This window comes from Ictidomys tridecemlineatus, chromosome 3 (assembly GCF_052094955.1).
Source record: "Ictidomys tridecemlineatus isolate mIctTri1 chromosome 3, mIctTri1.hap1, whole genome shotgun sequence".
In the NCBI taxonomy this organism is placed as follows: Eukaryota; Metazoa; Chordata; class Mammalia; order Rodentia; family Sciuridae; genus Ictidomys; species Ictidomys tridecemlineatus.
Genome location: NC_135479.1, coordinates 18,705,832 through 18,723,778, shown reverse-complemented (window position 1 = coordinate 18,723,778; position 17,947 = coordinate 18,705,832). Strand labels below are relative to the sequence as shown.

At 52.7% G+C, this 17,947-nt stretch overlaps 2 protein-coding genes across 9 annotated transcripts in view; one reads left to right on the top strand and one right to left on the bottom strand.

The window, feature by feature from the left end:
• The first annotated feature begins 211 nt into the window (after positions 1-211).
• Positions 212-5,114, top strand: G6pc3 (glucose-6-phosphatase catalytic subunit 3). Of its 3 annotated transcripts, XM_013359899.4 has the most exons (7): positions 331-548; positions 2,849-2,927; positions 3,011-3,117; positions 3,486-3,576; positions 3,752-3,870; positions 4,079-4,220; positions 4,450-5,114. In XM_013359899.4, the coding sequence occupies exons 1-7, from the start codon at positions 473-475 to the stop codon at positions 4,811-4,813; spliced, it is 978 nt and encodes a 325-aa protein (XP_013215353.2). In that variant the 5' UTR covers positions 331-472; the 3' UTR covers positions 4,814-5,114. The 3 variants fall into 3 exon arrangements, with proteins under 3 accessions (XP_005328159.2, XP_013215353.2, XP_040124658.2); XM_005328102.5 differs by lacking the exon at positions 2,849-2,927 and having other exon boundaries at positions 212-548; XM_040268724.2 differs by lacking the exons at positions 2,849-2,927; positions 3,011-3,117.
• Positions 5,115-6,974: 1,860 nt separating this feature from the next.
• Hdac5 (histone deacetylase 5) overlaps positions 6,975-17,947 on the bottom strand; it is a 35,709-nt gene continuing 24,736 nt past the window's right edge. For 4 of the 6 annotated variants that reach the window (XM_021728323.3, XM_005328103.4, XM_005328104.4 and 1 more), the window contains 19 exons: positions 17,762-17,874; positions 17,302-17,433; positions 16,861-17,083; positions 14,917-15,128; positions 14,384-14,668; positions 13,494-13,659; positions 12,711-12,844; positions 12,261-12,381; positions 11,735-11,784; positions 11,495-11,602; positions 11,032-11,087; positions 10,821-10,908; positions 9,065-9,184; positions 8,711-8,808; positions 8,419-8,537; positions 7,781-7,914; positions 7,480-7,564; positions 7,183-7,348; positions 6,975-7,099 (listed from right to left, as the gene is read on the bottom strand). In XM_021728323.3, the coding sequence (XP_021583998.2) occupies positions 7,060-7,099; positions 7,183-7,348; positions 7,480-7,564; positions 7,781-7,914; positions 8,419-8,537; positions 8,711-8,808; positions 9,065-9,184; positions 10,821-10,908; positions 11,032-11,087; positions 11,495-11,602; positions 11,735-11,784; positions 12,261-12,381; positions 12,711-12,844; positions 13,494-13,659; positions 14,384-14,668; positions 14,917-15,128; positions 16,861-17,083; positions 17,302-17,433; positions 17,762-17,874 (2,450 nt within the window). In that variant the 3' untranslated portion in view covers positions 6,975-7,059. Of the gene's footprint in view, positions 7,100-7,182; positions 7,349-7,478; positions 7,565-7,780; positions 7,915-8,418; positions 8,538-8,710; positions 8,809-9,064; positions 9,185-10,820; positions 10,909-11,031; positions 11,088-11,494; positions 11,603-11,734; positions 11,785-12,260; positions 12,382-12,710; positions 12,845-13,493; positions 13,660-14,383; positions 14,669-14,916; positions 15,129-16,860; positions 17,084-17,301; positions 17,434-17,761; positions 17,875-17,947 lie in introns of those variants that run through there. The other 2 variants (XM_078041010.1, XR_013435623.1) reach the window with 2 other exon arrangements.

Below are 17,947 nucleotides of genomic sequence, written 5' to 3'. Positions count from 1 at the left end.
GCAGCTTGTCCACGTGCCAGCAACAGTAGCCACGTGGGGCCCTAAGAAAACGCCTTCGCAAAGGTTTGTCCCCTCTGCTGCCCACTAGGAAAGAAGACCTGGGAAAAGCGACCGAGAAGACACTACCGGCAAGAGGCCCGACTCGCGGGCGCCTGGGACAGCCGGGGGCGGGGCAGGGGCGGGGCTTACCTCCGACCGCTGGTGGGAAGGGCGGGACCTGAGCTCGGAAGGGTGGGCTTTGGAGAGCAGCCGGTAGCCATTTCACTGTCGCCAAGGCTCCTCTGCTTCCTCCTTAGAGCGAATCCCGGCCCAGCCGGGCCCGGGATCGCCATGGAGTCCGCGATGGGCGCGGGCATCGTGATGGCTGAGGCGCTGCAGAACCAGCTGCCCTGGCTGGAGAACGTGTGGCTCTGGGTCACCTTTCTGGGCGATCCCAAGATCCTTTTTCTGTTCTACTTCCCCGCGGCCTACTATGCTTCTCGCCGTGTGGGCATCGCGGTGCTCTGGATCAGCCTCATCACCGAATGGCTCAACCTCGTCTTCAAGTGGTGAGACTGCGAAGCCCTCGGGCATCCTGGTCCCCCACCCTCGAGGGCCCGGGTCTCTCTCAGCAGGTGTCTCAAAGGCCATTCCACCCTTTTGAGCATCTTTGTGCATCTTGGACCCAGACCTCAGACTCCACACATTCTGCCCATTAGACCAGCGTCCTCAAACTGGCCTGATTAGAGAAATCACGTAGGGGGCGCAAATATCCTTTTCCCACCTCAGCCCTTCTGATTTAGAAACTCCAAAGGAGGGGTTGGAAATCTGCATTTTAACAAGTATCTACAGTGATTTAAGTAAGAGACTTCTCAATTCACTTTTTCATTCATCTATTCATTCTCCTGACATAATTGTTAAAAAACATGCTTTGTGACAGGCATCACACTAGATGCCTTACAAATTAAGTTGCTGTCCTTGGTCCATGCCCAATAGCATAGGCAGCCCTAGAAAGTTTACTAGAAATGCAGGCAGAATCTCATGCTCCAGGTCATACTTCCTGCATTTGAGCCAAGTCCCCAAGTGATTCCAATGCACAGTGAAGTTTGAAAAGCACTGGGTGAAAGAAAGCACTGCCTTCCAGGGAAAACTTTCTTTTCTTTACCCTTCATTCATTAGTAAGCTCTACACACAGAATTAGAAGCTGGGAATCCCAGGCAAGTGGGTGGAGGCCCTGCAGCCCTTGGGGTTTATCACTTTGTGCCACCTGTTTTCTCTGTTTTGGGTGTATAAGGGAGCCTGTAGACATACAGCCTCACCTTCCTTCACCTCAGCCTCTGTTGCCAAGTCCCCAGCCTGGGGGAAGAAAGGGAGATTCATAGGAGATACTTGAATGGGATGGAATGACTTGCTGCAAAACAAACTTGGAATAACCTTCCTTTCCACTCTTCTCCACGGAGTTTCATCCCACTGTAGACAGAAAAGCAGTTGCAGAATCATTTCCTCCTTGTTTAATTGCTCTTTGCACTGAGCTTTCTCCTCCCTCAGAGTCTGTAAAAGTTTCTCTCCCTATTTCTGTTCCTCCTAGAGTCAAATGGTGGACACTCCCCCACCCTCCTTCCCCCTTAGTACTGGGGATTAGACGCAGGGCACTGTGGCAAGACACTTGGCGGGGCAAGTGCTTTACCATTAAGTTACATCCTCAGAACTTTCTATTTTATTTTGAGACTAGGTCTTGCAAAGTTGCCATGGTTGGCCTTGAACTTGAAAAAGTTTCAAGTAGCTGGGATTGCAGGTATGTGTCACCATGCTCAGCTTTGATAGACACACTCTTTAAATGCCCCCAAATGATAAAGCCCCTATTCATTTTTAAGTGTGTCCTCTTGGCGTGTATGAGGCCCAGTTTTCTGGAGAGTCAAGTCCCTTCTGAAACTCACTCCCCAGCTGTCTGCTTCCTGCCAGCATACCTTCTGCTTTCCTTCTCTTTCTGGCCACAGCAGCTTCTATGTGTGGTTCTCCAGAGCCCAGCTGAGCACCTGCTAGACCAGGGGAGTTTGAAATATATATATATATATTTAGTTGTAGATGGACAAGATATCTTTATTATTTTTTATGTGGTGCTGAGGATTGAACCCCAGTGCCTCACATGTGCTAAGCAAGTACTCTACCACTGAACCAAAACCCCAGCCTGGGAATTTGAAGTTTTGTCTTTAATCTTTCTCAGGCATCTTTCTATATTCCTTACTCCCATTTTCAGACATGGAAGTTTACCTAAATAATTACGGTGTAGGTAATTGAGGCTGAAATCAGGGACATGGAGAGCGGGTAGCAGGAGACAGGGAGGGAGGGGAAAGACCAAGTCCTAGACTCAGAGTGAGAAGAAAGGAGCTGGCTCTGTAGTGGGAAGGGTAAGAGGGGGACATCTATAGGTGTGGTGGGCCACACCTGTAATCCCAGTGGCTCAGGAAGCTGAGGCAGGAGGATCCTGAGTTCAAAGTCAGCCTTAGCAATCACGAGGTGCTAAGCAACTCAGTGAGATCCTGTCTCCAAATAAAATACAAAATAAGGCTGGGGATGTGGCTCCATGATTGAGTGCCCCTGAGTTCAATTCCTGGTACCACCCCCAAAAAAAGTGAGACATCTGAATGTCTTGGAGCATACACACACTTACCACAATCTCTTGCCTCTATATCATTTTTTTTTTTGCAGTAATTTTCTATTTTGAGATAGCTTAGCTAAATTGCCAAGACTGGCCTTAAATTTGTGATCCTCCTGCCTCAGCCTCTAGAGTATCTGGGATTACAGGCGTGTATCACCTCCTCTGGCTCCATGTCACTTTTTTAAAATGGTATGCTTTTCATGTTCCAAGGTAGAAAACCATGGCAAGATAATAGCCAGAATCAGAGTCCCTTTCTGACTCCATTCCTCAGACCCTCCAGAGTCTTCAGGTATTTCTACAGTCTTTCTGTCCACTTCCTTCCCCCTGGCAGTATGTGCTCGTTTTAGTCATCTTGCATCTTTTCTCTTATAGGTTTCTGTTTGGAGACAGGCCCTTTTGGTGGGTCCATGAGTCTGGTTACTACAGCCAGACTCCTGCCCGGGTTCACCAGTTCCCCTCTTCTTGTGAAACTGGTCCAGGTGGGAAACTTCTTCCCTTTCTAGGTGTGGTTAGGGTTCAGGTGAGCATTTCAGAGTAGTCTTCAGCCAGGGTGGCCCAACTAGAGGCCTAGCCTCTCACTTATTAGGCCAGAAAACAAAGCAACGCCAGGAAGACCAAGTGGAGTTATAGGAGGCGGGCACCTTGCCATGTGCAGGGTAGAACCAAGTGACAGGGCAGAAGCCTGAAGCAATGGCCTCAGGTGCAGGTAAAAAATGCTTCAGGCCAGAGGGAGCAGTGGAGCAGTGCTAGGGAAAGCTGCTTTTTAGCCAGGGGGAGGTAGCTGTGTCTAGGTATCACCAAAGTTCTCTTTTATTCTCTCACCATACACCTCTGTATTCGCTGACAGGCAGCCCTTCTGGACACTGCATGGTCACAGGAGCAGCTTTCTGGCCAATAATGACAGCCATCTCTTCTCAAGTAGCTGCTCGGACCCGCAGGTATACCTTTGGCATCGCCCACTAGTGGGAACAGGGGTGATGGCATCCTAGACCCAAAAGACCCAGCAGCATGGGGACTCTGGGGTATTTGGTCAAACTATGAAGTGTATGCATGCTGAGGAAAGCCAAGCTGTGACTAGACACCTCTTAAGCCATTTGTCTCTCTTCTTTCTAGCCGCTGGGTAAGGGTGATTCCTAGCCTGGCTTATTGCACTTTCCTATTGGCAGTTGGCCTGTCCCGGATCTTCCTCTTAGCACATTTCCCTCACCAAGTGTTGGCTGGCCTAATAACTGGTGAGCAATAGGGGCCATAGGGTGGGCCAAGAGGGTGCCTTTGGCAGTGGGATGACCAGTCTAAGATCTTCCCATAATTCCCAGTTTCTATAGTCAACCCCAAGTGGTCTTAGTCTGTCCTTCCACCAAGCTGCACTGCAGCTCAGGGGGTGGGGGTGGGGATAATTTCCCCAAACTTCTTGAAGCTGCTGTCATCCCACTCTCCTAGGTGCTGTCCTGGGCTGGCTGATGACTCCGCGGGTACCTATGGAGCGAGAATTAAGTTTCTATGGGTTGACTGCACTGGCCCTCATGCTGGGTGCTAGTCTCATCTATTGGACTCTCTTATCACTGGGCCTAGATCTTTCTTGGTAAGTCCTGCTTTGGAGCTTGGGCTGGCTGGGGCCTGACCCACCTCACCTGTACCCAGTGTGTTGGGTCTCTGGTTCACTGGAGTTAAAAAAGACATATTACTTGTTCCCAAACATAGACTCTCCTGGGGTCGCAGCAGAACATGTGAGTGGGCCAAGAGTAGAAGACCAAAAGCCAGAGGCCCTCTGGGTTCTAGTCTTTCCTGGCAAGGACTCTTTTTTCCCACAGGTCCATCAACCTAGCCTCCAAGTGGTGTGAGCGACCTGAGTGGGTACACTTGGACAGCCGGCCCTTTGCTTCCTTGAGTCGTGACTCAGGGGCTGCCCTGGGGCTGGGCATTGCCCTTCACTCTCCCTGCTATGCTCAGATACGACGGGCACAACTGGGAAATGGCCAGAAGGTAGCCTGCCTTGTGCTGGCCATGGTGCTTCTGTGTCTCCTAGACTGGCTGGGCCACCCACCTCAGATCAGCCTCTTCTACATCTTCAACTTCCTTAAGTACACCCTCTGGCCATGTCTGGTCCTTGCCCTCGTGCCCTGGGTTGTACATATGTTCAGTGCCCAGGAAATACCATCCATCCACTCTTCTTAACTTCTTGTGCTTCCTTCTGCCACTTCCCCTCCTCCAAAGCCAACACTCCGTGACCTCCACACTCCAGGAGGCATTTCCATCTCTGACAGCCCCCAAGCAAGCCCTGTTTGCCCTGAATTTCCTTTTTTCTCCTCCACCTGGTCTTAGCCCCAAAGAAGGCCTTCAGTCTCCCAGAGGGGCTGAGCCTCCTCCTGCCTTTCCCCCCAAGTCCACAAAGAACAAAGGCAATAGTAACCTGTGGGTTCCTGCAACACTGTGAGGGGAGGCTCAGGGGGTGCCCCAATAAAACCCTTGAAACTTCTGGATTCCTTTCTTGCCCATGAACACACCACCAACCCTGCCTGTAGGTGCAGGAGCAGAACCCTTGCCAGGCTATTTCTAGAGTTAGGAACTCAAAGGAAAGGGGATACTGGAAACTCAGCTGAGAGCTCTCAGTCCTGTCCCCAAACCCCAATACAACACACATCACCACTTAGGCCACAAGAGAGGTTCCATAAGATGCAATGGCTACATTCAGTGAAACCTTGTCTTTCATCTACAGGACAGAGATCTTCTGCCCCAGCCTACCATTTTCCAAATTGGCTTCTGGTCCAGGGCTGGAGAAAAGGCAGTTTTTTTTTTTTTTTGGCTAGGAAGGGGAATAAGAACCTCTGTTCCCTTTGAGAATCCAGACATAGAGACACTGGCCCCAGAAAGCACTGCCAGAAACAAAAAGTTTATTTACACAAGAACACACAGTGTAACAGGTTACAAAATTCTTAACTGAAATCGTATCTGGGAAGACAAAGCAAGGAGTGGGTTTACAGGAGAACCTCACTAGCCACAGGAAGAGGGAGGGTCAGGGGCCGGAGCCTGGAGCTCATTGTGGGGAGGCCTGGTACAATGGGCCTGGCCCTTCCCCATCCCCAGGAGGATCTAGAACACACAGCACACAACGAACCAATTGGGGTAGAACTCTGCCCCTCCCCTGGCCCTCAACCCTGTTGGGGAGGGGGAGCATTAGGATAATAAATATGTAAACAGATTGGTAGGGCCCTGGAGATGAAAGTAGAGTATGTGTGGCATCAGGAAGGAGAGAGGAGAGTCAATCCCCTAGGAGCCACTACCCATCTTTGGTTTCCTACAGGTTGGACAGCATTCCCTGGAAGCCTATGGGCCCCCAACCCCTTGAAACAGGGGGCTCCAGAGGACTCCTGGAAAAGAGGAAGGGGAGTGCCCAGACCCTCTTGGTCTCAGCTCCCTTGAGATAGTGGCCAACTGTGGCGCTCAGGGAGGAAGGAAGCTCCTGCTGAGGGCAAACTCCTAGATTCCTGGGTTATGGTCCTGCCCCTTCTAGAAATATCCAGTTACCAGCCCTAGGCTTCAAAGCAAAAGGCCCCAGGAGGAAGGTAAGCCCTGACCTTTCTACTTGCATCTTGCTGGATGGCTGGGGGAAACCTACTGAAGAGCAAAGGGCCTCTCACCAGCCTACAAGGCCCCTGTAGCAACCACCTCCTCCCCCTCCTCAGGCTGTGCTAGCAGATGGCAAAAACACCAAAAGAGTAAGTTGGAGAGCAAGCCTGGTTCTGGTTCTGGGGCTCCTTCTAACCCCTCAGAACCAAGGTGTTCATCCCCCATCCCTTTTGCCCTCTGGACCCCTGGGAGGGGAAACAGGCCCTGAGAAGTACAAGGCAGGACAGCCCTGCCCAATTTGGCTCAAGCCTGCTGTGGATGCTGAGGCCAAGCAGGGGTCTGCAGAGATGATGGGGGTGATAGAGGAGAAGTAGAGAAATGTAGCATGACAGCTCACCTCTCCTCCACTCCACTCTGCATCTTACTGGTGTGCCCTCTCCAGTATCAGGAAAGCGGGGTAAAGTTAAGGCATTCCCCCCAAGTCAGCCAAAGCCAAGGCACCAACTTACTGTTCCCACCTCACTTGGGAGCCCCAGAACTGAAGGGTATCATCTGGGCTCCTGTGCCCACCTTGAGCTAGCCCAGGCTCCAAGGGGGAAAAGGACAATGAAAGGATGTGGGTGTGGGGTACAACATGGGGAGCTGGCTGGGCAGCGCACCCCAACCCTACAGAGGGAATACACTTTCAGAGCTGAGGTGTAGGCTACAGGAGTGCTGGACAGCTGAGAGGAACAGGAAGGGCAAGGCTGAGAGACCCACACAGCACACGTTGTTGAATGTGTGACTTTTTGTTTTTAATAGAAAAAATAAACAAAATCACAATGATGAAGCCCAGAGGGATGGGGGCCGGGGTGTCACAGGGCAGGCTCCTGCTCCATGGGCTCCTCTGCCGGCCTGTGGGGACAAGCACAGGGAAGGCATTGAGTGAAGGACAGCACCTTGAGCCAGGACAGGAAGGTGGAAGGCAGGGAGCCTACCTGGGGCTGTGCTCCCGGGTGGCAGCAGCCTGGGCCTGCTCAGCCCCCACCGACAGCAAGGCCATGGCGCTCACAGTCTCGGCCTCCTCTGTCTCACCAGCCTGGGCCTCCCGCAAGGAACGGCCCAGACCAGTGGCAAACCTCTGCACACAGCTCCAGTGTTTGCCTGTGGAAGAGGGATGGCCAGGGGGTCAGGGAGGGCACACAAACCCATAGGTACACCCCAGCACTGGCACTCCCACAAACCCTGCCCCCAATAAGGATGAGGTCTGTGCCCCTCCACCTGTCCCCACGCACTCTGGATCTCGATGACTTTCTCTAGTGTGGTTACTGCATTGATGTTGGGCTTTTGCTGTAAGACTGCCTCATCCAAGGGCTGTAGCTGAGAAGAGAAAGAAAAAAGATTAGATTGGGGTGATGTCACCTGCCCCTCTAAATGTCCTCATTCAGCCCCAGCCATCCCTCATGATGGGGCAGGCATACTCAAAAAGCTTTCCCAGCCAGCTAGCAGCCTGTGGGTACTACTCAACCCAGGGAGGTAGACGTTTTTGCTGACCGCTCACCCCTGGCCTATTGTTTCCTCTTGTGACCCCCTCACCTCCACGCTAAGCAGAGCTGAGACACAGGCCTCAGAGGCATCACAGATGGCGGTCAAGTCGTGGCCTCCCTCCAGGGCCAGCACCACCCGGCCCCCTGCCAGCGTCATCAGCTGCCTGGTCAAGTGGCCAAAACCTTTGGATGGGTGAAGGAAAAGAGGATGAAATGGTAAAAAATATCAATTCAAGAGACAGAAAGAAGGGAAAGAAAAAGAAACAAGAAGAGGACAAATAGCACTAAATGAGATGGAAAATATAAACCCACATATATCCATAGTAATAATCAATGATAGTGGACTAAGTAATCCAGAGACAAAACATAAGACAGGCTGAGAAAATCAGTTACATGCTATGGTTTAGGGCGCATCACTGAAAGGCCAGGGATTGGTTGGAAAGCTCCAACCCCATGGCTCCAGCAGAAGATATATATCCTCTGCTACCCCACTTCTTCCTGCTGCCCCCCAGGGTTGGCAGAAGGAGGGTGAAAGGAACTAGCAAGATGATTCCAAGCCTTAGACCTATCTACCCCCTGCCCTTCCCTTCCCTTCCCCTGGAATATCAGTCTGTTCCTTGCCCCATGTCCCTGCTTGACTTCTTCTTCACTGTTCTACACCCTCCCTCAAACTCCCAACAGGCTTACATCTGGCGGTGACAGAATAGCCACCAAGTGGAGACAGATGTCCTTCAACAGCATCAAACCCAGCGGAGACTAGGACCACATCAGGTGAGAACTCATGGGCAATGGGCATCACCACTGTCCTGCAAAGGGATGGCCCAAGCTAACCCCAGCAGATGGCCAGGCCAGGCCTCGCCCCCTCTGTTCTCTTCTAGGAGACCACACTCCTCCACCCACATTGAACTGAGCACCTGTTGCCCCTCCCACCACCAGACCCAGGGACTACCATCTCTCCCTTGGCCCTTCTCAAACCCACCTGAAGGCTGTCAGGTACTCCACATCTCCAATGGGGGGATCCACACCTCCTGTCCATGCCACATTCACATTGTACCCCACGCCTGGCCCTCCACCGACCTAGCACCAGGATTGGGAAGGGGTTATTCTCACTGCCTGGGGATCTCTGACATTGACCCGCCCTCACCTCTGCCTCCAAGGCGACACTCCACTGACCTCTGCTGTGCCTGAGAGGCAGACAGACCTGTGAGGTCCTCCAACTAGGAGCCCCTGAGATGCCCCAGGGACCAGCACCACTATGGACTTCAGTGGCTTCCTGCCAGGGCCCATCCTGCCACCTCCCTGAGGGGCCTGCATGTAGGCCCAGGAGCTGTACCTCTTCAGGAGCCCCAGAGCCTGGAAAGAAGTTCCCATTGTCATAGCGATGCAGGGAGATGTAGAGCACAGAGGGATCACTGTAGAATGCTTGCTGGGTGCCATTGCCATGGTGAATGTCCTGGTAGGGAGAGGTGAAAACATCAGGAAAATGGCCCAAGCTCTGACCCTAAGGTCAAAAATTCACTCCGGTGAGCTCTGGGGGTGAGCTTACCCGTGGCTCCAGGGCATCTGCACTCTGTTTACAACAGGACTGCCTACCCTGCTTCTCTAACTGGAGTCTGCACAACTGAATTATGTACCACTTAGGGGCTATACAAAGCCACGGGTCAAATGTGGTTTAACTCTCTGCAGAACCCATTCTACTGAAGAAATATTTTGGAGAAATATTAGGGATGGTAAGGAACTAAAATTAGCAGATCATGGCTGGGATTGTAGCTCAGTGCAAGAGCACTTGCCTAGCATGTGTGAGGCACTGGGTTCGATTCTCAGAACCACATATAAATAAAATAAAGGTCAATCAACAACTAAGAAATATTTAAAAAGTTAAAAAATAAAATAAGTAGATCAATTCTGAGGAAGGATCCAGCCTTTTCCCCTGAGGATTAAATGCAGGGACACCACTGAGCTACTTCCCCAGCCCTTTTATTTTTTATTTTGAGGCAGAGTCTCTCTTAAGTTGCTTAGGGCCTTGCTAAGTTGAGGCTGGCCTTGAACTTGGTGATCCTCCTGCCTGAGTCTCCCATTACTTCTGTCTAAGAGTACAGGTGTGGGCTGGGGATATAGCTCAGTTGGTAGAGTGCTTACCTCGCATCACAAGGCCCTGGGTTCAATCCCCAGCATCACCAAAAAAAAAAAAAAAAAAGACTGCAGACGTGCCCCACCATGCCTGAGAATCTAAATTTAAATAAAAAATTTTTTGGTGCTAGGAATTGACCCAGGGGGTACTTTATCACTGAGCCACATCCTCAGTCCTTTTATTTTTTATTTTGAGAGAGGGTCTCCCTATGTTGCTAGGTGCTAGGGGCCTTGTTAAGTTACTGTGGCTGGCCTCAAACTTGCAATCCTCCTGCTCAGCCTTCCAAGTCACTGGGATTACAGACATGGGCCACCATGCCCAGCTAAATGAATTTTAAAGCCCAAATTGGAATTCCAAAATTTCACCCTTGCTAAGGATTGCTCCAGATGACCTCCCTGAGCAATGAGTGAGTGGTGTGTGTTTTTCTATCATTGGGGCAAGATATGAGATGCATTCACAGCAGCAGGGGCAGAAATGCAGCATTCTCAGCTAAGTGATCTTGGGTAGGTCACCCAGGGCCTTATTTGTAGAAATGGACATCCTACTTTTTACTACTAGAGGTAGCTATGAGAAGCATGGTATATCAAATACTAGTTGGGTTCCTAAAAAACAGCTAATTCTGCAGGGTGGAAGAGAAAGTAGCTTCTAGCAGTGGTGGTGGCACACCTATCTACTGTAGGAAATCCTTCAGCTGCTTGAGGCTGCCAGGTGGAGGCCAAGGTGGACAGAGGCTAAAAGTCCTCTCGGATCTCTAAAGGAGAGGAGGAAGCCCTACTGGAACCTGAGGACTGGGCTGATGATCCAGCAGAAGGGATGTAGGATTCATCAGTCATCAGGAGTGAGTCCCAGTGCCACCCTGAGGCAGAGTGGGATGCTTGCAGGGAACAGGACTTCCTGAAGGCTGCCCCTGGCCTAGCTCTCTGCCCACCTTGCCCAGCCTCTCCAGCCCACTGCTTACCCAGTCCACGATGAGGACCTTGCCCACGTTCAGCTTCTGCTGCAGGAGTTTAGCTGTGATGGCTACAGAGTTGAAGAAGCAGAATCCCCTGAGGGGGCGGGGGAGAAAAGGGTGGGGAGGTCAGCTTCAGGTTAGGTGAGGTTCACTTAAAGAGCAAAAGACAGGAAGGGCCAAGGGCAGAGGCTTAGGGTGGGGATGGAGTGGCACTCACATGGCTGTGGATTCCTCTGCGTGGTGTCCTGGGGGCCGGATGATGGCAAATCCATTCTGAAGAGGTGCAGGCAGAGGTACAGAAAAAAGAGTCAAGAAAGCAAGGTGGCACCGGAGAGGGGTGGACACAGCAAGAAGCACGAGCCAGGCAGGGAAGGGAACACAGATCAGAAAAGCATGTATAAATTCAACACACGGTTACAACCTCAGCCACGGGCCTCTTGGGCAGGCAGGAAGGAAGTCCCTGCCCTTGAAACACCAGAGCACAAGGCATGAATGCTTGTCCCTCATGCCCCTCAACCCCTAGCTGTCCCTAGTACTGTCACCTTCTCCCCACCTTGGCACCTGAGTTAAGGCTATAAAGGATAGTGCCTCTCTGAAGGGAAGTCAAGGCTGTCCCTGTTCCCCAGTCCTGAGGATGCAGGACAAGCCAAGGAGTGCCAAGGCCGTGAGCACACTCTCACCTTCAGCTCTCCTGCAGCCACCTTGAAGGCCAGCTCTACTAGGCAGCCCACTGCCATGCGCACAGCACTGGAAGAGTGCATCTCATTCCACACAGTGTCACTGTCCACCTGCAGGGTGAGGAGAGTGCGCTTCAGTGGCCCCTTGCACGAGGAGGACAAAAATGCCTTCTGCAGCAGTGACCAGTGGTGGGTAGGAGCTGCCTGCCCAACCCCCCCCCAACTGGCATACAACCTACTCACCCCAATGCCCCCACAAGGCAGCATGGCGTACATCTTCTGGCTGATGGGGCCTGCAGGGAAGGACAGAGTGACTTTGGAAGTTGCCTCAGTTGCCACGTATACAGGTTGAGCTCTGCAGAGGGCAGTGAACTCAGCCACAGAAAATGAAGGCTTAGACCCAAGCACAGGCCAGGCCTCTGCAGTCCACACCAGTTGGGAACTGTTTGTCCCTTGTTCTGTGGGGCATCCTCCCTCTAGGGACAGATGGCAGGGGTATGACAGGCTGAGGAGAGGAACAAAGCACCCCCACCAAAACAACCCATCACTTTCATCCTGCTGTCCAGCACCCTCCAGCATGTTCTGGCCAGGTTGAATTTATGTTAATGGTACCTCTGGAGGTACATGACATGGCAACCATGTCACCTCTGCCACAGGGATGACCTGGGCCCATCAGAACGGCATACCTACACTGGCCAGGTCTTCCTGACAGCCCCTATTCCACCCACCCGGAAGACATGCCCTGCCCGCACCCTGCCGGCCAGCCTACCAAGCAGCTTCTTGCTGTCCAGCTTCTGCCGGTTGAGGGGGCTGGTCCCATAGAGCAGGGTGTGGTATTCAGAGTGCACTGTCTGGATCTCCTCCAGAGTGGCTTTGCGACCCCGGATCCGCTGCCAGGGGGAGGGCAGAGAGTCCAGTCAAGGGCTACACTGAAGGCTCAGCTTCCCTGACGCCCAAACTCTGTCTACAGAGCCCAGGGCCATGAACCCATCTGGTGGTCTCAGGAGATCCAAAGGATTTTGAGCAACTATGTCCTGACCCCCTGAGAAGCCTACTCCAGGACTTTTCCCCATGGTCTGGGGACCACGAGGGAGGGACACAGGGAGGTGTCTGTGGGAGTGCTCCAAGGGCTGGGGTTGGAAAGAAGTTTCACTAGTAGGGGAGAAATGGAGGCTCTGGCTGAACTGAAGCTGGGTCCGGAGGAAGGGAGCGCTCTCACCTCACACTTACTAAGCAGGCCCGTCTCCTGCAGCCGGGACCAGATGCTCTGGATGCGGCCAGCGTGTTCGGGGTGCACATGTGTGTTCCCACACATGCACTGGTGCTTCAGCATGAACGTGTCGTAGACTACGCCTGGGCCACAGACCCTCATGTCAGCCAGCACTGCTCTGGGCCCAGAGTCTCAGCCTGGCTACCATGACCCTCAGCAGTGTTCACCCACCCCCAGCCTGAATACCTGCCCTGTCCCATACTGGCCACCCAACAGTGCTGCCCTGCCCTTGACACCCCCACTGGTTTTGATATTGGCCCACTGCCCCGACGATGGAACATCTTCCTTCACTCCCATCCTCTCCCAGCTCCTGTGTGCTGCTTCCCATTGGTGAGATGGGAACATCCTTAGGCAAAATGTGCCCTCTTAGAACCCAATCTGTGGAAGCCTCATGGGGAGGCTGAGGCCTCAATTTGAACCCCACAGGGAGGAGAGGAAGCTAAAAAGGCAAAGACCCAAAAGAGAGTGGGCTCTCTCCACCAGGGTGTTAGGGCTCGCGAGGTGATGTACAGAATCAGGCACACTCAGTGGTAATGATTTGGCCTAGAAAACAGTGCTGCCCAATTGGTAGAGGCAGGGCTACCCGTTCTCCTGTCTGGGGCAAAAAGTTACTTCCACTACCATGAATAGCTGTGGGGGACAGGGAGAGATAAAGGCCCACCTTCCCTCCCTCCAGGGTATGAGGGGACCTGGATGCTACACAGAAGAATAACTGCTGGTGGTGGTGCTCACCTGTGGTGAAGAGGTGCTTGGTGGGCTGTTCCGGGGGACTCTTCATGCCCCCAGGGGCAGCAGGTGAGGACTGGGTGCGGCCCAGGGCCTGATGGGGCACAGTGGCCAGGCTGAGGGGTGCCTGGTACACCTGCAGTGGCTGCAGCTGCTGAGCATCTGTGAACAGCTAAAAGGAGCAGGAAGAACCTGGGTGAGGCTCAGCCTAGATAGGAGTGAAGACAGGTGCCCTTGGGGCCTCCAGGGGGCCCCCAATCCAGCACTTTTCTTACAAGTCTTCTCCTTCCCCCACCTCCTCCCACTTGCTCCCTCCAGGGACAGAAGACACTCCAGCCTTGCCATCTCCTCTTAGGTGGGGAGGGTTGGGGGGATGTGATGAGTCACACCAAAGAGTAGCATTGAGGTAAGAGGCTGAGGGGCGGGGGCGGAGCGGGGGTGGGATGAGTCAGGCCCAGAGGGCTCAGCTGTGTCCGCAATGAATGGAGCGAGCACTAGTCGCGCAAGCAAGGCAGACTGTAGTAACAGTGGGGGCGTGTGTGTACACACTCTCACATGCACGCAGAGACCGACGCACAAGCGGCCGACGCAGGCACAAACGCATATACACACAGGACACGTGCATGTACACACACGCACACACATACACCAAAGCAGAGAGGCGGGGGCAGTCGCAGATGCAGGGGGGCTGGCAGACATGCGCAGGCACAGCTCAGGGACCAAGAAAAGCGGCTCCTCCCTTCTATTCCCTCCTGGCCTCTCTTCCCCTTGATCTCTTCAGAAAGCTACTCCTGACAGCCTGCCAACTGTACTGTTGGGGAAAGGGACAGGCAGGCAAGGGTGGAAAAAAGGGAAAAGTGGTGGGGACCAAGAGCCGGAACCAGGGCTGGGGGCACCTTTTTGTAAGCAGTACTGGACTCTTCCAAGTCGGGCCCCTCATCGGGGCCACTCTCGCCCTCTTCATCCTTGACCTGGATGCAGTCATCGTCGTCCTCCTCCACCTCCTCTTCCTCTTCCTCCTCCAGGTCTTCCTGTGTGCTCTCGCTCTCCGTAGAGCCTTCCCGGGGCATGGTCAGCGCTCCTTCCCCCAGCAAGGCCTCCTGCTGCTCTGTCAGTTCCTCCTCTGTCTCCTCAGGGTGGGTAGTAGGCTGCCTGGACAGCTCCCCTGTCTTGGTGAGGATCTGAGAGCAGAATGTAGGGTGCATATCAGTAGGGGGAGGGGCGCAACTGTGCTGCCTGCCTGGTCTGTCCTTCCCAGCCTTCTCCCAGGCAGCTGCCAGCCCACACAGAGCTTCTATTAAGCTGGAAAAACTCAAGGGGGCGCCTCTGAGCAAACACCCACCCAGGACAGACTGAGCCACTAACTCTTCCTACCAGCCTGATCTTTCCTGGCCACAGCCCTAGGACATTTGCCTCCCTTCTAGAATACCTTGCCCAGCTGTAACTGCTGCTGCTTCTGCTTCTCCAGGAACTGCTGATGCTGCTGTTGCATGACCAGCTGCTGCAGGGCCTGGGGACTCTGTGGCAGTGGTGAGGACTGAGTGCGGCTCAGGGGCCGGTGTCGCGGGAGCTTGCCCACTGTCCGCATGCTGGTGGCCACACGTTCACCTGTCACCAATGGGGACTGCCCATGGAGCGGCACTATGAAGGCAGGGGAGGGAAGTAAATGCTGTTGACACTGGCAGGCACAAGGCCCACCCTCAATCCCCCCACAGCCCAGATCTCCCTTCTAGAATATCACCACTAAATACTCAGAAAAAACCTCAGAGGGGCCTGAGGTACCCCATCCCCAAACTCCAACCCCACTTCTCCCCTCCTACATCTCAGGTACTGTCCCCAGCGAGCCCTCCTGTATTCACCATTCTCAGTTTGCTTAATTTAGTGTTCATGTTGTCCTAGGTCCTCCATGCGGGTAAACTGCAACTACTTTCTCCAACTGCAATACGACCTTCCTGACCATGGACCCCATGGGCCAGTATCTCGTATCCTTCAAGCAGAACTTCTACCATGTCAACAAGTACTTAAGGGCTGATTGTCTAAAACTGTCTAATACCATAGCTACTGGCTATATGTGACTACTGAGCCCTTGAAACGTGGTTTGTCTACATTGACATGTGCTAGAAGGGTGAATTACACACTGGATTCCAAAGACGTAATATGAAACAAAAAGTGAAATTCCTCATTGATAAGTCTATATTTATTAAGTGTTGAAGTAATATTCTAGATATGTTAAACATATAGTATGAAATTAATTCTATCTTTGACTTGTTTTTGCACCGAGGACTAAACCCGGGGGCTTGAACTGTTAATCTACATCCCCTTAATTCTTTTTATTTCTTTTTTGAGATAGGGTCTCCCTAAATTTCTAAGGCTGGCCTTGAACTTTCATATATATATATAGTTTTTGGTTGTAGCTGGACACAACACCTCCATTTCACTTATTTATTTTTATGTGGTCCTGAGGATCCAACCCAGGGTCCTGCACGTGTGAGGTGAGCACCCTACCACTGAGCCACAACCCCAGCCCCTGGCCTTAAAATTTCAATCCTCTTGCTCCAGTCTCCCTATTTTCTGGGATTATAGGCATGTGCCACTATGCCAAGTTTCTTTCTTTTTTGTGTGTGACGCAAGGGATTGAACCCAGGGCCTTGTGCAAGCGAGGCAAGCACTTTACCATTGGAGCTATATCCCCAGCCCTCTTTTTAAAATTTTTAATGTAACTACTAGAGAGCTTTAAATTTCATATATGGTTTGTATTGTTTCTACTGAATAGTGCTGCTCTGGAATATGAACTTGTGATGATAGCAAATTCCGTAGGGGGGCTGGAGATGTGGCTCAAGCGGTAGCGCGCTCACCTGGCACGCATGCAGCCCGGGTTCGATCCTCAGCACCACATACAAAGATGTTGTGTCCGCCGAAAACTAAGATATAAATATTAAAAAAAAAATTCTCTCTCTCTCTCTCTCTCTCTAAAAAAAAGAAAAGAAAAGAAATAATCCCTTAAAAAAAAAAAAAAGGGCTGGGGATGTGGCTCAAGCGGTAGCGCGCTCGCCTGGCATGCGTGCGGCCCGGGTTCGATCCTCAGCACCACATACCAACAAAGATGTTGTGTCCGCCGAGAACTAAAAAATAAATGTTAAAAATTCTCTCTCTCACTCTCTCTCTCCTCTCTCACTCTCTCTTTAAAAAAAAAAAAAAAAAAAAAAAAAAGAAAATTCTGTAGGTATCTGATATTTTCAGAATGTAGAAAACTGTTGATGGCCGTGGCAGAGCTGGAGAGTATCCCTAGCTGCTTCTCCCTAACATTTGGTCCTTATTTGGTCCCCCATAATAGCCAAATGCCCCTCCCTGGCAGAGCCACCTGCCCACTCACCAGCAATGAGGGTACTCTGCTGCCGGGCCTGCTCCAGCAGCAGTACATGCTGCAGCAGAGAGGCATGCCCATGCGGGCTCGTGTCACCCTCCAGGGCCACGCCTAGAAGGCAGCCAGGGATGGAGGATGTGCTCATGAACTTGCCCGTCAGTGTGCCACCCTGCCGCAGGGACTGAAGGGCCTGCCTCTCGGCCTCCTGCTGCGTCGACAGCTTCGGGGAGGCCTGGCAAGAGATGACAAAGGAAGGGAGAGGTGAAAAAGAAGGGAGAGAAGGCAGAGGCTCATACTCCCCCAGTCATACAGCCCTCATCTACCCTCTTCCAACCCTTCCATCCAAGATGGAAGCTCCCTCAGGGCCTTGGGAATGAAAAAGTTTCAGCTGCGAGCATGCAGGACACCCCCAAGACCAGAGGGAAGATGGGGTATGTGCCCTGTACTTACGGTGAGGTGTGAGTTGGTGACAGTGACTGTGGCCTGCAGCCCTAGGGAGATGTTGGGCAGAGAAGGAGACGTGTAGAGGCTAAACTGGTTGGGGGAGCTGTCCAGAGGGAGGGCCCGGTGCTGGGGGAGCATCTGGGAAGGAGGTGGAGAGACAGACATGAGAGCAAGCAAGGGGAGACAGTGAAGGAGCGAGGCCTGGGGTCAGCCAAGGACCTGCATGGTGCTCCATTCTCCCCACCCTGAGTTCCAACTGGGATAACTGAGAAAGCCCTTTGGGGCTTGGGGGACAAATCTCCCTTTGAGGCAACATGTCCAAGCATGGACTCCACACGGGCACAGAGGTACACTCTCAGGCACACTCTCAGCCAGATTGGAAGGAGTTGCATCTTCCTTCCAAGGGAAAAAAAGCAGCTCGGTGTCCCCACCCCCCCTTCCCCGCCAGCCTCAGTCAGGCCTGTACCTCTGTGGGGATGTTGGGGACTGAGCCAGTAAAGCCATTCTCAGCGATGGTGCTGTGGGAGCTGTTGGGAGAGCTGGGGCCAGAGCCGGGCGCACTGTTACACACAGACGACACTACAGAAGAAGTGGCTGTCACCTGGGCCTGCTCCAAGCCACCCCCACTCCCAGGCCCTCAGAACAGGGACAC